The 20,036-nt window shown below is 44.0% G+C and overlaps 1 protein-coding gene across 2 annotated transcripts in view; it reads left to right on the top strand.

Annotated features, from left to right (window-relative positions):
- Nucleotides 1-311: 311 nt before the first annotated feature.
- Nucleotides 312-20,036, top strand: part of ipo11 (importin 11) — a 69,111-nt gene continuing 49,386 nt past the window's right edge. For both annotated transcript variants that reach the window (XM_067231426.1, XM_067231427.1), the window contains exons 1-7: nucleotides 312-361; nucleotides 2,515-2,654; nucleotides 3,699-3,799; nucleotides 5,007-5,079; nucleotides 5,908-6,111; nucleotides 12,853-12,991; nucleotides 14,764-14,822. In XM_067231426.1, coding sequence (XP_067087527.1) covers nucleotides 2,517-2,654; nucleotides 3,699-3,799; nucleotides 5,007-5,079; nucleotides 5,908-6,111; nucleotides 12,853-12,991; nucleotides 14,764-14,822 — 714 coding nt within the window. In that variant the 5' untranslated portion in view covers nucleotides 312-361; nucleotides 2,515-2,516. The remainder of the gene's footprint in view (nucleotides 362-2,514; nucleotides 2,655-3,698; nucleotides 3,800-5,006; nucleotides 5,080-5,907; nucleotides 6,112-12,852; nucleotides 12,992-14,763; nucleotides 14,823-20,036) is intronic.

Genomic DNA, 20,036 nt, shown 5'->3' with positions numbered 1-20,036 from the left:
CACATTGAACACAGTATAAGCACATTTAATAAATGATTTATTGTTCATGAGAATGTTTAATATAGCATATGGATTTATTTATTTACAAATTAAGATTTAGAACCACTTGGGTTCGGCCTCTAGGAAACTGTCGAGGGGAGCAGGATCAGGAATTCCAATATGCCTTTACTCGTTCCTTACAAATAAACTTTTGCATGAAAGATCATTTGAACGAGTCGGTGCAATAGGAGGAGCTACTTTACGTGTCGTCATCAACGAGCGTCTAGCTGTGTACTCGTATGCGCGCCAGTGTGACAGCGTGTGTTCAGGTTAGCTGAGACAAGCATCAGGTTAACTTTATCAACCGAGGTACCATTAACAGGTGAGTCTAAATCATGAGTAATTCATGCAATATCTTTACAAAGAAGCGTTGGAGGATTATTTGTTTATATTCTTGCTAGGCAGCCTATGACACTACAGATTAGCCAGTGCTAGCTATGTAGCTTGCCATTCCAAATACAAAATTACAGAATCGTTTCTGTGATGGTTCCTTTTTGTGGCATATTTTTGGAGATTCTACTTGTCACTAACAGTCTTCCCGCACGAGGTCAAGAATTTGTGGACGCTGACCCAACTTAATTTCGCTGTCATGTTGTTAGCTCCATGACCAACGTTTGCTTTTGTTTTGGGTCAATTAGGACAGCTTGTTGCTATGTTTTGCCACAGCTAATGTAATACATCTTTTAGATGCCATGATGAGGACGACAACGTATCTACAAGACAAGTTGCACGGTTTCCAGACTGAAAAGCATAAGAATATTCGTTTGTTTACGAGATCAGATGTTTCCAAGTGAATAAGAAATTTAACCAAGAGATTATGCTTCAATTGTGCTATTCCCCAAGTGTCACCAGGTTAAGAATCTACCCTTACCAAGGCCTTTCCCAAAACACATAATGTACTGTATGGAAAGGCAACAAGCAACTACCAAGTCTTAAGATGTTGGCAAATTGTTCAAAGGGTGCTTTTACAGGTCCCAAGTTAGTGCCTTCTATTCTTAGTAGCTACTCTTTCCTCCCGCCAAGTCAGTTGTTTCTTCTTAGACACTGATATGACAGGCTATTTTCTACATTCCAGGCAAAAATGAAATTGCTCTAATTCAGTAGTGAACGCTGAACAGTGAGAATGATATTGTAGTGAGTTTCTTTGCGCCCTAGATGGCAGTGTTGCTAAATTGATACAGCCATCAATTAAGCCTTTCCCTATATGTCTTGATTCCAATGCTCTATCTTTTTATTGCCTCATCCACAAGTGTCACATTGGTGTTAGAATGGCTGGGTGCTTACATGCCCTTCATCCCAAAAGCCGGGTGGTAGCTTAAAAGCTAAATACACCAATGTGGAATTTGTACGCCTTTCAGCAAGTTATTGAGTGCTTGAGACAATATTACAGTAGTATAAAGCAACACATAATCCACAATGGGTGTCTGATATGTTTGTGTGAGAGTACATGCAGTGTACATTACTGGGTGATGGGAAATGTTTGTTAAGTGTGAATTGCTTTGAATTGGCAGATAACTGTTCTGAAGTAGGCCTTAGGTTGTGGGCTGATGTGGTGTTGCAGTTTTAGATATGCATGCCGTTTTTCAAACCTGATTGGATTTGGGGTGTGGTGCTAATTTATGCTTTCTATTTTAGTCACAAACATCTTCATTCCCGAAAAGTTGTCGCAGAGTGAAGAACTTCAAAGTATGTATCAAAGTTGTGCACCGAACAGGTCTGGGACCAACTTTGCTATTGCTTATGGGAGCTACGTCTCTCTCTCTTTTGGAGGTCTGCCTTCAAGCGCTGTAATCCGCGAAGGAGAGACGCTGACTCACGGTGTCACTTCCCAAACCCTTTGAAATGTAACAACACTTTCAGAGCTGGAAAGCAGGGCTTTGAACGCTCTGACTGGATGATGGGGGGGGGGGGGAGGGAGGGAGGGAGGGAGAGAGAGAGAAGCTGTGTCAAAGAAGCCCTGTGTGGAGATAAAGCCCTTTGTTGTCGGGCGGTCTCTGAACACGCACTCCTTACCTCACTGACATCGCTACAGAGTGTTCCTCTCTGCTTTGAAAGTGCCTGTATGATTCGCCATGAAAGAGGGAGAAGAAGCAGGCTGTGATTATAGATGAATGAAAGAAGGATGACACGCAGAGAGCGCGCGTGTGTGGGGGCGGGGGGGGGGGGGGAGTGGATTCTTGTTTTGACGCGGGTTTGAGGCGCTTTAATGTGTCGCAGCCGTGCCTCCTTCTCCCTCTGTGTCCCTGCAACCCCATCGTGTCCCCAAGCGTGGGTTGATAGCAGGAGAAGAGCGAAGCTCGTTCGCTCGTCCACCCGCACTCCTCGACACATCCCCAAACGTCTCCCCGGGTTTAGCGGAGGTGGAGCGAGAAGCTCGTGGGAGAGCCCTCCCCGATCGAACAGTCCTAATCCCTGCTGATGTTCAACGTGCTGTACCTCACCCGTCACCCCCCCCCCCCTCCCCCCCTGCCCCAGGTATGGACATGGACAGTGCCAGTACGGTGGTGCTGCAGGCCCTGACCCAGGCCACGAGTCAGGACACGGCCCTCCTCAAGCCTGCTGAGGAGCAGCTTCGACAGTGGGAGACCCAGCCTGGCTTCTACTCTGTGCTACTGGTAGGGATTCTGTCTCTCAGCATACACGCTCAAACACATGTCAAATGCCTTTATTTATATAAATAAAGGCATTTGACATAGCTGTTATGACAAGCTATGTCAGCATCCTGTGTTTGAGCGTATATATATATATATATATATATATATATATATATATAGGGAGTCAGGTGGCTGAGCGGTGAGGGAGTCGGACTAGCAATCCGAAGGTTGCCAGTTCGATTCCCGGCCATGCCAACTGACGTTGTGTCCTTGGGCAAGACACTTCACCCTACTTGCCTCGGGGGAATGTCCCTGTACTTACTGTAAGTCGCTCTGGATAAGAGCGTCTGCTAAATGACTAAATGTACATTTAAAAAAAATAATTCCCCTTTTTGGGGAACTTGACTTGTCCGCTTGGCCCTTGATAGCCTGTCAGAGATCCACTGAACTACTCTGGGCTCTGCTCTAAAAATAGGTGGTCCTGTTTGGCTTCTCCACAGTTAATTGGTCCACCTGGGCATCGTTATCATGACAGACAGGCTCTTTGGCTTGCACTGATGAGGAGATAAACGATGCACTTGCATGTTTGTGCTCACCGTGCGTGCATACCAAGCAGGTGGAAACGCTGGCGAAGAGGTCACTCCACGTCAACATGCCGCTTCTCCAAGCGACGGAGGGCGGACGTTATGTCGACAGCCGTCAACGGGTCCAAACCTGTTACGCAGTTTTGCATGCTATCAAATATAAAGTAAACACGGCATCAAAATATTTTCGGGCCATGTTGGGATTGAAAATCTGTTAGACAATTTAGAGAGACCATGCGTGCGAGCGAATGAGTACATTCGAAACTGTATAATTTTCACTGTGTAAGACTGACAGACAGGCCCCATAGGACCCATTCAAAGTCAACATTCACAGTGTTTCTATGTTTTGAAATGTGTGTTTCTATTTTTGGGTAATGTGTGTGGAGTGTCTGTGTCTGTCTGTGTGTGGAGTGTGTGTGTGTGTGTGTGTGTGTGTGGAGTGTCTGTGTGTTAACCAGGCTTGTTTCTATCTGTCTCCTAGAATATCTTTACCAACCACCTGTTGGACGTAAACGTCCGGTGGCTAGCTGTGCTCTACTTCAAGAACGGCATCGACAGATACTGGAGGAGAGTCGCACCCCAGTGAGTAGCCTCTGTTTCTCCGACTCTCACTATTAATGTATTACCCCACACCCCCCACCACCGTTCCTCTCTTTTGTCTGCATCAAACTTTTTTCTTTTACAGCCACTCTCTCTTTGACAGTTTTTCCTCATCTGTGTCTAATTCAATTGTGCGTTCAGCTCCTGGCACCACCAAAGCCAGTGTTGTCCACGTTTGCTGCCGTAGAACTTGAATGTGCTCAGACTGCCGATGAGCTAATTGTTCTTAAACCTAAGCGAATGAATGTCCAAAGAAGGGAGCTTTGTATCGCACAGGCCCCGAGGCAATTAGTTCTGCCTCAGCAGTCTCCAGCTTTTCTTTCATTACCTCTCTACCCTCTTTCGAAAATCCCCACATCCTCCATTTGAAAGTTGTGATCCTTCACGTAGAGGTCTTTTAAAAGTTTTTTCGTTTTTTTGACCAGTGTGAGGCAAAAGTCTCAGGGGAACGCAGCTCTAATTTGGTTTAAACGGGTGCTTTGGTGCCCCCCGAAAATCTGATAAGGAGGCGGGCAAAAAAAAATTGAGTGAGGGAGTAAGACTTATACTTGTCCATGAAAGACGACATGGGATGGGGGAATTTGTGGAAAAAAGACGGAGGGACATGGGCGAGGAGACCATTGCCAACTCAGTGCCAACTCAGTTCCAACTCGCTCCCTCCTGTCGTCCTCCTCTACCTCCATTTCCTCCCCTCGTTTTGAGAGAGGAAGAGAGTGTCTCTCGGCCCTGTCTGGAGTCGTCTGTGCAGGTCAGGCAGGGACAGGCGGCTAGCACGCAGCATTCTGCCGTGTTCGTCTTATCTACCTCCATATGAAAGCCCGAGCCTGGAAATTGGATCCAAAGGCAGAAGACGGCTGGTAGGATATCAGCTGGACCAGGCATCGAGCAGAGGGCAGTGCCACGCCTGGACTGTAGCACCCAGCCGATAGTGTTGTTCAATCTCATCACCCCAAGTCAGATGGAAGGTTGTGGAGAGAGAGCAGAAAATGTAATCAAAACTGGAACCCTAGCTGTCTGGGGTCCCCCCCCCCCAGAGAGACAGAGCTGTATTCTGCGTTAGCATGGCCCAGTTCTTCACTCTACATCAAATCCCTCGACTTCCTCACTCCCCATATTAAAAAACCTTCTCAATTATGGTTTCTTTGTGTGTGTGTGTGTGTGTGTGTGCGCGCGCACCTCTCCCCTACAGTGCTCTGTCAGAAGAGGAGAAGACTTCACTGCGAGCCGGCCTGATCACGAACTTCAACGAGCCCGTCAACCAGGTTAGCCGAGCTCTACTGTCGATATGGTCACAGGGGCTGGGATGGGTGGGGCTGGGTTTTGGCGGGCTTGAAGCCCCCAACACTAGCTGACTGGAAGCGCGTGAGGACATCTGCTGAGACAGGAAGCCAGTTTGTCTCGGTGCCAAATGAGGGTCACTTCCTGGCCACTGCAGGCCTGAGTGTCCTCTAGGAATCAGCCCTACTGCATCAGGACTGATTGCTCACATATGGAGAACGACGGCTGCTATTAAAGCAGCTGATGTCTCTGTACCCTTGCGCGTGTCAGTGTGCACGGGTGGCTGAGCGCGTGCGGCCAAGTCATGAGGAAACGCTGTCCATATGCTGCACTCAGCGACTATCTGTCGTTTTGCCGAAATGACCAGGGGCCCGTTCCATGAAGAGAGTTCACCGAATAAGCCAGGCTTATGTCCGGGAATGAAACTGATATAAGCCTCGCTTATTCGGTAAACTTGCCACATTGAACAGGCCCCTGGTGTATAACAGATGAACACAAAAAACAATCTTTAGTTCTGAAGAGTACCTGTGCGTGGGTGTGAGCTTTTTATATAAAATACATGACGGTGTGTCTTGTGTGTTTTAGACCTGTTGAATGTGTTTTGTTCCAGCTTGCTGTCTGAATTAGCCACCGATCTTCACACATACAAGTTCACACAAATATCGGATGAACGTTTGGCCACCTGTGCAGTGGCCGTTATTGGAAGAATCACTCGCACACACACACACTTGTCCATAACGCAGCAGCGTCAGTTACGGTTAGCCGTCTCCGACCCAGATAGGTAACCTGCCTCTTGTGTCGCGTGTTGTCAGATAGCCACCCAGATTGCCGTGCTGATAGCCAAGGTGGCCCGCCTGGACTGTCCCAGACAGTGGCCGGAGCTCATCCCCATCCTCCTGGAGTCGGTGAAGGGCCAGGGCGGCCTGCCCCAGCACCGCGCGCTCCTCACCTTCTACCACGTCACCAAGACCCTGGCCTCCAAACGGCTGGCCCAGGACAAACGCCTCTTCCAGGATGTAAGCCCCTCTGGTTGTCTGCATCTGGTCCTCTGGCTCCTGTGTCTGCTGTTTCATTCTGCCTGTTTCGTGTGCTTTGTACATGAAGACGCTATGTGAGTACATGCATGCAATACTGACACAGGCCTCTGGGAGATGCTGCTTAGCTGCTCTTTTGGTCTGTTTTTGTGTTCAGACTGTGTGTGTCTGCCTGTGTGTGTGTTTATATTTGTATTCCAGCCTGCATGTGGTTGCGTGTCTGGGAATGTGTGTGTGTAATCATGCATGCCTTGCGAGTGTCTGTGTGTGTGTGTGCGAGAGAGACAAACTCGAGCGAAAATCAGAACAGATGCTCTGACTCCGAAGCGACGCATTTGTCGCCCTCCATGTTTTTGTGGGAGATAAGAGGCCAGTGTAGATGGCAGCCTCCTCAGCCAGCCGCCAGGCTAAACGGGCGGTCTTTCATACGGGGAACTGACATCAGCCTGCTTTTAACAACACCATGATGAATTTAATTGCTAAATGATCCAGAAATGGCATTCCATCACTGTCTAGTATGAGGTGCTCACACACACACACACATACATGCGTTACTACAACACTTGTGCACCCTGAACTGTACACACTGACAAATATGAGAGGGAGAAATCAAAAATTTTTAAATCAGAGAAACGGACTATTAGCAGAAGATAGATTAGAGTCGTAGTTTAGTTCATCTTGTTGAAGGCCTTTTAACGTCGACCTGTCTCTGAGTTTCCCGTTCCTAGTGCCTCTGGATCTTGTCGTTCCATCTTTCATCCATTCCCAGCTCTAAAGTTGGGCCTCGCCAGAGAGCCCTCGGGTGTGCAGTTGTGACACTGGCCGACAGAGATCTATATCTTTGGGTGACTGCCTCACCCAACCTCCCTGCCTCTCCCTGCTCGCATGTCCACCTCTTCTCTTAGTCATAGTCTCCTCAGTCCCCTAACCTGCCCCTACTTCCACTCTCCCTGCCTCCCTGAGTCCTCACCTGCAACTCTCTGCAGTCTATGGAGGGTCTGGGCTTGCCATTCCAACAACTGAAGCTATTAATAATGAACAACGGTGCCTCTTTTCGCCCTTCTCACCTCTCTACTCAACCTGTGAATTATTTAAACCTCTCGTTAGGGGAAGAGTTTTTTTTTTAACCACTTAACCCCTGGGCTGGAGATTTAGCTGAGGTTGCAAATGTATTCTCTTTTCCTTCCTTCTCTCTCTCCCTTTATCGCTCGCTCGCTCTCACTCGCGTTCGCTTGTTTCTGTCTTGTGCATTGTCCCCATCTTTTGATGTAAGGTTGTGTGTGCGTGCTCTATCAGAGATGCTAATGCTTGTAAACACACCCACTTTGACAGTTAAGGGAGAGTGGTGTGGGAGAGAGGGAGAGTCAGGAAGGCTTAGAGGAATACATAGAGATATGGAGGTTGTGAATGTATTCAATTCTATTACAATGCCCTGCCTGATATTGAGGCTATACATTCAGTGCTCACTCTGTTAGCACTTAGCAATAAAAACTTATGAATATGTGACCCTGGTTTGTAAAAGCACTTCTGATTGCACTGCTCTGAGCAGTGACATGAACCAGACAAGCATGCCCATCAGAGACTGTATGACTCGTCACTTTGGATCCCTGATCTGAACATGTTACAGTCCAAGGTTCTCATTTTCGGTGACTTAAACAAAGAATTGATACAGAATTCATTCTGGAGAACTTTCTCGAAGAGTTTTGCGTGTGGCATTTCGTTAGAGCACCTTAAATTACGATGCGCCTCAGAAACAACGATTTCAGTTCATTGTGTGGCTCTGGCAGAGGTTCTCCGAAAACCCATTAGTAAACCACATCCACTGTACTCTGTGGTTAAGAAATCGGAATCCGTGAAGACTGACTAATGTCGTCATGTTGACTCAGTTATGTATTTAACACCTGGACCCAGTACATAACTGCAGCTGCCACTGAGCGACCAGCAGTCCCACAAATATGATCAAGGCCTAAAATGGGATTAGACATTTGCTGGAAGGATGGATGCCCATTTTGTAAACGTTTGGCCTCTGGACAAAGTTTGATAGGAATGTAGCAATAAGATGCTAACTTTGCAACTCCCTTGGATCAGTATTTTTATTTTTTTATGTGTAATCTAAAAATGCACTTTGTCTTGAGAATGTAGTTCTTATCGTGGAGAATAATATTTTGTCAAATTTAGTTTTTTGTTATTTTCTGATTCAGGGGGCCTGTGTTGCTTGGAAATGGATAACATGATTGTCGTGTGCGAGGGGACAGTGTTTATTGCAGGTGTAGTTCACTTTCACAGTCACGGAGATGTGCAAGTGTAGAGGAGAGGACCAGCATTTGAATGCCTTTTGCTTATCAATCATGGATAGCGATATCAGTAATGGAGCTGTGTCCCTCTGCATGGTGTTTCGTAAACATTTCCATTTAGGCATTTAGCAGACACTCTTATCCAGAGCGACTTACAATAGGTATAGGGACATTCCCCCGAGGCAAGTAGGGTGAAGTGCCTTGCCCAAGGACACAACGTCATTTGACACGGCCGGGAATCGAACCAGCGACCTTCTGATTACTAGCCCTACACCCTAACCGCTCAGCCATCTGATCCCCTAAAAACTGGGAATGGTTTGAGGAAATGGGCTTCCTCTCCCAAAAGAGCTTTGGTCTGTGAGTTCTGTGTGCTAAGTTGCGAATCGTTTTGATGTACCATGCAAGTGGAGGAAATTGTTTTCCCTTTATTCAGTCAACTCTGCTCAAAGGAGTGTGGAGAATACCACACACACACACACACCTTTAAATCAGCACTTCTTAAAACATATTACATGGACTGGTGACGATAGTAAAATGTCAATCCACATTATATTGACAGATTGACTGAAGAAGAAAAAAAATAAGAAAATATCCCTTGACGATAGTATTTTATGTCTTTTTGTTGTGTATGCAGCTGAATTCTTTTTCCTCACTTGAGTGCGTGCATGCAGATTCATTTGAAGTGTTTTTAAAGTTTGGGGAGTTTACAGTGTCACTCCACCCAGGAGTTCCTGTTCTTGATCCATGAAGGGCATTCGAACGTGGATCTGAGGAAGACCCACTTATGGGGAGATGGGACCTATATTGCTGTCGTAAGGTGCTCAGAAAGCAGAACTCGGCACCTCAGTGTGGCACTGAGGTGCCTTTCCGAAAAGGAGTTTGTTGATCGAAGGGCTGTGTTGTGGAACTTAAGGAGACTCAATCGATTGTTAAACTGAATTATAAAGTCAAGTTTATTAAACAGAACGACCATTGCACCGACATGACAATCTTCGACACACAAACATCAGACAATAACACGAAACCACCTGGCCGTGAATCGGACGGGATCAGAAGTAGCGCACGCCCAAACAGCATCTCACAAGTTCTGATCTCCATACAGCTCCGTCTAACGCAAAGACAATTACACGCTACATCTAGCATTCTAGAGTGGAACCGGACAATCCTGCAGACATCAGCACTACTCAGCTGATGGTCCTGAACTCCCAAAGAACATCCTACCATACAGACCATTTTATAGCACACAGTTCTCAAAGGTCATTAGTCCATCCACGATTACAATACAGACATGCAGCTCTCCCATGTCTCTTCTGTCATTGGCTCACTCCCTAAAATAAAAAATAATTCAGTACAATCAGAGTTGAAACGATAGTCCTTCAGACCAACTGTTCCAAAGCGTCTTCCCTCCAGGAAGTAAAACACCCATACTGGAAGTCTCCAAGTCAGGCAGTCATAAAACTCCAGAAGGCATCTACCCAATGGTCAAACTGTCTTTTGCTCGATGACCAACTTAAAAAAGTAATCAAACAAATCTACCACAAACAAACCCCCAAAATGTTCTAGTCATCAGCAACACCTTACAATCCTTTGAACTCAACTTGATTATCTCCCCTTCCTGTATACAGCAACAGTTGTCACCGCATTTGTCTCTTTAACAGAGAACTCAGGAGCCTAAAAATCAAATCATACTAACATCCTTTGGACATTCCTGGCACATATTTGCTGTAATGACCTATTTGATTATCAAATAGGGGATACATTTGTAATAATGGGATTCATTTAATATGAGACCATTAGGAAAGTATTAGCCTAAGCCATGAAAGACAAAAAAAAGGAATGAAAGACGAATCATTAAGCTAAGTACAACATACCTTAATACGTTTTAACGGATGAAATGGATGTAGTTTCAAAGTTACACAAAAAAATGCCTCCAATTGTCTTATGAAGGTGTGCTACTTAATTTGATAGCACATCAAACCGCCACCCCCCCCCCCCCTTAACCAATGGAAATGACTTTTGTATTCAAGCTCAAATTGTCTTCTCATATTATGAATGCATGCGTAGCTGACACGCACCTAATGTTATTGAGATTAAGGCCCTTCGGAACACTGTATTCTCACTCGCTCTCCTGCTCTCAAATAAACACGAGCACGCCGACAAACACGCCATTAGAAATGCACTCACACAGTCAAGCTTGCATACTGCACACATGCACAGACTCACCCACCCACAGAGTGGTCTGATTAAAGGTTAAATGAATGTGATTTCTGCTTGATTACACAAAGTATAGAGGGATCGCTTATTTACTCTCTGCATGGCAGGCCCAGAGACACAGAATCGGTTGGCTGGAATAGTGAAGGGGGGGGGGGGTGGGGTGGGGTGCCGCGACGAGACAGAGAGAAGAGGGAGGGGGGCTCTTATAAAGTATTAAAGGCTTTCGTCTGTGCAAGCGTCATTTGAATAATGAGGCTTCTTACCTTCAGAGAGGAGAAATGGATGTCTTTCATATCAAATTCCATTTTTTTTTTGATTAGACAGACCTGCCTTCATTCAAATGCAGGGATAACACAAGCCCATTCTGGCCCCTCTTTCATTCTTTCTCAATCCCAGTTTTGCATTTCTCCCTTCTTCCGTTATCAAAATTATTCTCTTTTCCCACTATTTCTCTTCTAATCTTTCATAGGCTGTTTGCGGTGATATGATGATATGAGGTGAGAAAGAGACCCCAACCCTTTTCCCCTTTTCATCACTGTTTCAGCGAATGATTACAGAGGAATAGAAATAGGGAGCCCACCTTGACAAACAGCCAGGCTATCTGGATAAAACACCCCCTGTTAACCTAGCACAAAGCATACACACACACACACGCATGCACGCACTCAAACACAAACAGGACTTTCTTGGGTGCCTTTGTATTTGTACAACTGAAGAAAGTACGGAATTGCTTCGGTGAGGAGCTGGTTTGAAATCCTTTCATGTTTCATCCATCAAGAACTACAAATGGCGACAATCTCAAAGAATTCTTAAAGTTTCACTGGGTTAAGTCATTTGAACTTTCCGCAGTTAACATCAAAGTGCATAATATGATTTTGCTTGTGCTGACAGTGTTTGTGTTGTTCCCTATGGGTCTACTCACTTTTCAATTATAGCCTATAGTATAGGCAGTAACAAGCGAAGACGCTATAGGCCCTATAGCGTCTTGAGATTGGATGGGTGGAAAGAATGGATGGCGCTCATAGGAATTATGCAAATGAAGCAATCAAATCTGGTAACTGAAGAAGAATTGAGTCTGTTATTCATCACATGTCCACAAAGCACATGGGAGAAGCTTGTCTGATAAATTGAGTGCCACATTGTGTATAATGTGTCAATTTCATATGCCCTGAGCATTAAATTTTGAAAAAGGAGCACAAAAAGCCCATTTAATGTTACTGCAGCTGCTCCATTCTGAATGATAAATAGCGGTGACATTTTAAAGATGAACGAGAAGGAAGATCCTTGTTTGAATTGTCGAGGTGTCGTCGGCGAGATAAACAGGGACTCGAAGCAGACGCGAGATGACTGGAGAAGCCTCAAAAGATGGAGGACCAAGGTGTCTCTTTAGGATTTGTAAGAGTTTGTGATTAATTTTATTTTAAATACGTACATAACTTTGCACACTGCCCTACCGTGTCAATCTATCTAGATTTGGCATATAGGGCCTGGGGCAAAAGGTAGTGTTAACTGATAAAGGACCAAGATGACGTTTGACGAATGGCTAGATGGGTAGAGTTCCCAAGAACATAACTGAGGGCTACATAAAATCCTTCCTGGTTGTAATTTACTGATTTTGACTGACTTTGTCCTCTTGACGGTGCCCTTTTTGTCCAGGGCTGTGGTGTACTGTAGTGGCAACTCAAAGATGCAGGAACACTCTTAAAGCTAATTTAAGAAAAGGGGTTGTACAGTGTGTCCGTGTTCCTTGTACTACACCACTGGATGGATAAAGGTTTAGGATACAACGGTCCAGCACTTAAGGCAATTTTTTATTCAAAATAATGTGCCATTTTACAGCTAAGTGATGGTCTCACGTAGCAACAATGTACGCCTAATGGAGAGGTTTTTGGCAACTGTATTTCTAAGTGAAAGCCCCAAATGTTCTGCCAAAATTCCACTGTGAAAAATGGTTTAGTTGTTCCTCCATTAAGGACTGTAGCTATTTAGAAAAGCGTCTGTTCAGTTAATTAGGGTCCAGGCAGATGTAATGGGGAGGGGAATGGATAACATGTTTGGCCCAATGACACGCCCCTCAGTCCTCCATCCCCCTCCTCCCGTGCATGACTGTGTGCGAATAGGTCCAGTGCACACGCGATGACGTTTACGTCTGTGTGCCTTTTGCATGTTAGTGAATTATGTGCTGACAGTGATCAGGGTTCCTCCTCTGTTACAGCTGGCGTCGGGTATCTACAGCTTCGCCTGCTCGCTGTGGAGCCACCACACTGACTGCTTCCTGCAGCACGTCTACGCCACGCCACGGGACGAGGCGGCCGCCCTGGGCTCCCTGGAGAGGACGCTGCTGTCACTGAAAGGTGCCCCGTCCAAACACCTGTTGACTAGTGGTGCAATGGAACGCAAAACTCGATCCGAACCGCAGTTTTTACTCACGGATCATTTTGACTTGCGGATCGTAACATGTTTCGCATCCGCAAAAAATTAGACCAATATATAACTGCTCTTCATTTATTTGAATTGTATTATTGGCATCTGTGCAGTCTTATCTTTTCACTGCAACTCTGTATCGAGATTTAGGGAATTATTACTTAAAGTAACAGCGGAAGTACAACTGTATTTGACACTGTTGTGGTTAAACTTTGCAATAGATCCGCAGTTCACATGCATGCCGAAGTGCGGGGGCTGATCCGTAGGTCACGGGTCAACAACGGTCCATTACGTTACTGTTGACCCGAGGACTGACGTCTATTCTAGTGTTGAGTCCTAATCCTGTAACTGATTATTTCTAAGAACTGGTGAGATTTACGACCTTGGATCTACTTGATTTCATCTGTCCCTCGTGCTGTATGACAGACTACAGGAACTACCCCTCGATATGCAAAATATCGAGAGGATTAAAAACATTAACTATTTAACAGTGCAGAAAATAAGGTCCCAAAGCTAATGCCATTCAGGTAGTCATTTTATATTAAAGATGGTAAGATTCAGCAAAACACCAGTGTACTGCCATAAAAATTCACAATGTGATTGCTTAATTGAAAAAGGTGTACACTGAATACAATCTGGAATTAACTCAAGGTGCATCGTTTCTAACGTCTTTGCATCGGTAAAATCCAATGTATTTATATATAATTCTTAGTCTTCCTAGGTCTTTATAATGTAGAATTGTGACCAGATGGTTGCAACCAATAATTGACTGATTCCTTATCTCTAAATGGTTTCTCAAATTCTCGAGAATGAGATGACAGAATATCTTGGAGGACAAGGAGCCACACGTTCCACCTTATTGCTGCAAATCAAATGTTTGGCGACGCTTCACATTTGCCAAGAGAGACAATTTGACAGGACGCATGCAATTAGCTAAATATGCCGTAAAAAGTACACAGGGAGCACAATTAACATAAATACTAGGTTATTTTTGTATTATTCATGTAGAAACCGCACCACTGCTTTCTGATCACAACTGAGTCAGCCTACCTGCTCAAAGTGTAAAGTACATCCGTCTAGTGGCAGTAGTTACGGCATATTGCACTTCTGCTTTAGAACTAAAAAAAGAACTAAAAGTAAAACAGCAGTGCCATTTGTCCATATTGAATTGTCCAGCATCATATTATTTTGAATCGCAGTGTCTTGAGTCAAATAATGTTAAATTGCACTGTATCAGTCTAGGGTTATAGCCTGTCTGGAAAATAAAACAATTCTGAAAAAGCAAGTGTTTGAAACAAAGTACAAAACACTAACTGTCACTGAAGTTGAGGGATATTTGAATGAATCAAAGTTGCTTTTATTGTAACCTAACAAAGGAGTTTGCACACAATCCAAAACAAATCTTACGGTTACACAAGTGTACAGTGCCTGTTATTAGGTCTTTCAATTTTGCCTCCTGTTTTATTGCTATCTATGTTGACCTCCCATTTCCACATCCTCTGGAATAGGTGTTTTTTTTGTACACAATCAACTTATCTCGGCCCCTGTCAACAACACCACATACACATTTGTTCATTCATACATTTGTAGGAGATTCCCATGCCCAATGAAAATAGTATACACAAATATCATCCACTCATGCACAAATACTGTACATCTAAATTGATGAACGCACATGTTGTGTACGTCTTCCTCCTGACAGTTCTCCGGAAGCTCACAGTCCATGGATTCCAGGAGCCCCAGCAGAACTTGGAAGTGATGGTAAGTATTGAGAATCAATATGGAGTCATTTCAGGAAGGCCACAAATCATCACACTATGGTTATTTACAGTTACTGACTGCTGGAGCCATATAGTGATATAGGTCAAATATATTTTCCATCAAGCCACCAGCTGGCCTTCCTGGAATATCTTGATACATCACATTATGGTTTTGAATGACAGTGTATATAGCTGTACAGCCAATGTCATCATTGTTATTATTCCCTCTCTTGCCTCAGAGGTAATGGAATAATTGGCACACAATACATTTGGGTCTTCTGAAATTTTTATACATGTTTTCCTCTATATCCCCTCTGTATCTTCTTTATCCACAGCCAGGTTCATTAGTCTGAGACCACTAGTCAAATACTTCCATTTTGCATTGGTTTCGAATGTAATACATTTCTTTTTATTACAAATGATAATATCAGCCTATCAATTTGTGATTTGTGAGGAAGTCTTCAGAATTTGAATACTTGGTAGGTTCCCCTTTTGCTTTAATGATAGCGTGTACTTGAGCTGGCAAGGACTCCACAAGTTTGTGCAAAACCTGATGATCCCAGCATGATTGGACAGTTCTCCAAAAAGCTTCTTGTGATGTCACAAAATGCTCAGCTATCTCAGTCTTTAATTCACCCATTAAACATTCAATGTGGTGGGGATTTCATTAGGGAAGTCATCTGTTGAGGGAACATTACAGGTCGTTTGAAGGAACTCCTTGTTCTCTTTTCAGAAACATTCAATTTAAAATGTCAAGGGCGAGAGGGAGAGAGCACAGTAGTTTCACTGTGTTTCAATATGTAACTCCACAGCTGCCCGAGTGCCATGCCTGAACTTGCTTCGCTCATTCATGAATAAGAATGTATAACGTATGCAACCCTACTATATAGCTAGTGCTACAATTAGCTAATTATCTAGCTAATATTATTACCTGCGGCTCTGACAAGGTAACCTTTTTCAGCATTTGAAGAGAAACTTGGCTTATTGTGCAACATTAGGCATGATAAACACTTTATCATGTTTTTTTCCCCCCATAATACAACTTCACCGTCTTCATAGAAACTGTCAAATTTTACTGATGTAAAATCGTTTTCATTGCAGTTAAGTTTTTCCTTATGTGAGGAAACTTTAAGGGATTCTGTGCAACACCCTTAAGTCCCTCAGCAAAGGAGAAATTAAGCATAAAGTGTCATACTTAAGGGGAAAATTTAAGGCGGCAGTGTATATTTTGACCCTTGGATGATGTGATTTATGTCTGTCGGTCCTCTGAGTCACCAAAGTAATTAATTGCCTCTCTGTTACCTCTTAATGCTCTTAATAAAAGAAATAAAAGGACTGATATGTAGGGGCTTTACCAGTCATATGAAAGATTGATTAGGGCCTTGTTTTCCTGTAATTATGAAACATATTTTATGGTTGGCAGGTAAAAAAAAAAAAAAAAGAATTGGTTAGCCTGTGTTTTGCTTGTAAATCAATAGTAAAAATGTGTTACTGTTAATATTTAATATGTGAAAGCGTCTGCTTCTCAAATCTGCCTGTGGATTTATAAAACCTCCATCAGTTAACTACAGACTGGAATGGCCCTTACTTTGCTTCATCTCCCTCCTTCAACATTGCAGATCGATAAGAGAATATGTAACACCAATAATAATAATAATGTATTTAATTTATAACGCACTCTACATTCTCACTCTCAGAGTGCCACAGTACATAGTAAAACCTAGTTAAAAACAAACTAAATAAAATACATTTAAAAAGTAAGAAACTCCTTTCTGAATAAAATGGCTTTTAGGCCAGTCTTAAAAGAGTCCAGTGTCTGTGTTGCCCTTAGGTGGTCAGGGAATCTATTCCACAGGCGCGGCGATGCCGTGCAAAAAGCCCGGTCACCCATGGTGCGGAGCTTGGTGTTGGGGACCCGGAGGAGCGAGCTGTTTGTGGATCTGAGGGTGCGGTTGGATGTGTGGGGAGTGATGAGTTCTCGTAGGTAGGGAGGTGCATGTCCATTTATGCATTTATGGGTGAGTAGTAGGACGGTCAGGACAGTCAATACGGAGTGAGACAGGGAGCCAGTGTAGTGAGTGTAGAATGGGTGTTATGTGCTCGTATTTCCGGACTCACTAGGATCCTGGCAGCGCTGTTTTGAATGTACTGCAGCTTCTGGATGTTCTTGCCAGTGACCCCAGTGAAGAGTGAGTTACAGTAGTCCAGTCTTGAGGAGATAAAGGCGTGGACGAGCTTCTCTGCATCTGACAGGGTTAAAGTTGGGCGGAGTTCGGAGATGTTTTTGAGATGATAAAAGGAGGTTTTGCACAGGTGTTTTCATATGGTCGTCAAAGGTCAGGTGAGGGTCAAACCCAACTCCTAGATTAGTGACTGCGGAGGAGAGGGGTATGACCTGACTGTCGAAGGTGAGATGAGTCGTGGGGGATGACTGAACCTGCCGTGGAGCGCCAACAAGAAGGGCTCTCCACGACAGGGCTTCGGCTTTGCAATTTTTTTACTGGAGAAAGTTGTTTCTCATCCACGCCGTTATCTCCCCAAGACAGGCGGCGAGACATGACATGGCAGCTGAGGGGCTCTGGGCAGTTTGGATGTAAAGCTGCGTGTCATCGGCATAGCAGTGGAAAGACATCCCATGTCCTTCCACCAAGAGCGGAGGGACAAGCACGTAAACAATTAATGGCCAAAAGTATGTGGACACTTGCTCAGTATTCAGACACCTGATTTTGAAACATCTCATCCCAAAATCATGGGCATTAACTGCTTTAACTATTTTACAATACATATTGGGAGTCAGGTGGCTGAGCGGTTAAAGAATCGGGCTAGTAATCAGAAGGTCGCTGGTTCGATTCCCGGCCGTGCCAAAATGATGTTGTGTCCCTGGGAAAGGCACTTCACCCTACTTGCCCTCAGGGGGGAATGTCCCTGTACTTACTGTAAGTCGCTCTGGATAAGAGCGTCTGCTAAATGACTAAATGTAAATGTAAACATATTGCACCATTGAGGCAGGATTTTCTTCCTTGCAGCTAAAAGAGCCCTAGTAAAGTTGGACGCCTGATGTAGGGAGATCAAGTGTGACATCAGTTGGGCTGCTTTGCGGTACTTCCAAAGACTCTGGAAACCTTGATAGGATGTATGTCACATTAGGTCTACCCCTGCCAAGAGGCAGTATCTCAGTCATTGAATTTTCTCGCGGCACAATAATCCAAATTCACACGGAAATAGTCGACTGACTGGGTAAATGGTCGACTGACTGGGTATGCCATTACAAAAGCTTGAATCTATAAGTCCCTTGACCCAGTTGTCATCTGTGACCTGAAGAGTAGAGTCCATATTTTCAAGGAATATGATTTTAAGTCCCTTCCTATTCTTTTCTACCTCATCAAATATTGTCTTACAGATAAACACATATTAAGCTGTATATATTTGTTTTGTGAACACTGCAAAACCTGCGTAAAATAAATATATAATATTTATTTTACTGGTACTGTGCGTGCGTGCGCACAGTACCAGTCAAAGGTTTGGACACACAATAGGCTAGGGCAGTGCCTGTGATGCTCGTGTCCGAGATGCAGCCGATGATTCAAATGTCGGTTAGTTGATTCGATGTTTAATTTAGTAGTAAAATTTAGTAAATTTAGTTTACTTAATTGGAGCTTGTGACCTCAAGTGTAACCTTTTCACAGTTTGTTTAGAGACATTACTGCTCAACCACATGGATCGTCAGTACAACACAATAATTCATTAACGGATCTATATTTAAAAAAAGTATCCCCTTTATATTTTCTTGCCATCAGTTAGCTATCCAGCATTTTCAACCATGAAGAAAACCCTAATGTAGCTAATGTAAGAAGCTAATTTAAACTGGTCTGACAGCGTTAGTTGTGAGTTGCTGAATTGAAAAGTTGTCAAGCAAGCAAGTTTCATTTCTAGCAAAGCAATGGAAATCAAATCCCTGTAGTATCGAGATCCTCGCCAGGGGCAAGTGCTGGGTCTGCATCCCAGTCTATAACTATCACCGCTGCCCCCGTGGCAACACCTCCCTAGAGGGCAGCCGAGCCAGTACCTCGAGTTACTGTTTGGACGGGGCAGAGTAAAAGAGGAAGGTGTGACTGACGGCGGGGTTCTTTAGTTTAGAGAGAGTACTGCGCATCCACATCAGTAAACTTGTGCATCACACACATAACAAAATGTACTAAACTACAGTGAAGATAAAGTATCCACTTTATTTGTTCGCGAGCCAGAACTAACATCTCTACCTGCAGTGCTGAAAGACAACGTTGGCATTTGAACGTTTGAATCAGCTTCTTTCAAAGCGTTTTATTTACAGATGAAACAAACTACTACAGACGACATAAGTACGCTAACATTGCAAGTTAGCATACAGCCCCTCTACCTCTTATAAACTACATACTTTTAAAATCTAGCATGTACACTCAATTGCAGGCATGTTTACCAACCTATGGTATACAGTACCCGTCAAAAGTTTGGACACATTTTCCCAAAGGACACGGTAAAGACACTAACCATGCAATGTATGGCTCTCGCTTTTATCCAGTCGGTATCGTCCGTAGTCTCATCCAATCAATATCCTCCTTATTTTTGCATAAAATTATTTTCATGCAACTCGTGTGACTTGAATCAGCTCATTGAAACACTCATTCCCAGCACTGCACGTCTTTGGCTTCTGAGAAATATGAAAAATGATTTTAAACTTCACATAGTGCCTGGATATTGAGATAATTGAGCCACAAAAACAGAAAAACGAAGATTCCTGGAATCATACTTAGATATGATAGCTTGCGTTGCGTGAGTGTGTTGGAACAAGGAGTTCACTGCTTGGCAAATAAGCCATGGCTAGACTCAATGGGAAAGCCACAATGTAGGTAATTGTTTTTTAGCCATTGTCAGTGTTTTCCTTCGCCAGAAATGGCAGCAACATTAGCTAGCAATTCATACTTCGTGTACTGACGGTTCAATTAAGGTCACACTCAAAAGCCCTTGCCTGGACAATTACAAACTCCCAGTGTCATTAACATCCTATCAAATATGGTTTTCAAGTCTCATTCCAGGGGTGTCTGTCAACCTTGGAGGTGACCTGGAGCCAATTAGCCATGGGCATTAAGGAAGTTAAAAGGAGTTTAACAGGTCATAAGATGTGACTCACAATGTCATGTAAATTGACGAACCGGAGAGATGAGTGATTCTGAGATAT

This window comes from Osmerus mordax, chromosome 28 (assembly GCF_038355195.1).
Source record: "Osmerus mordax isolate fOsmMor3 chromosome 28, fOsmMor3.pri, whole genome shotgun sequence".
NCBI classification, from domain to species: domain Eukaryota; kingdom Metazoa; phylum Chordata; class Actinopteri; order Osmeriformes; family Osmeridae; genus Osmerus; species Osmerus mordax.
Note: the sequence above shows the minus strand (reverse complement) of the source record. Positions and strands in the feature narration are given on the sequence as shown.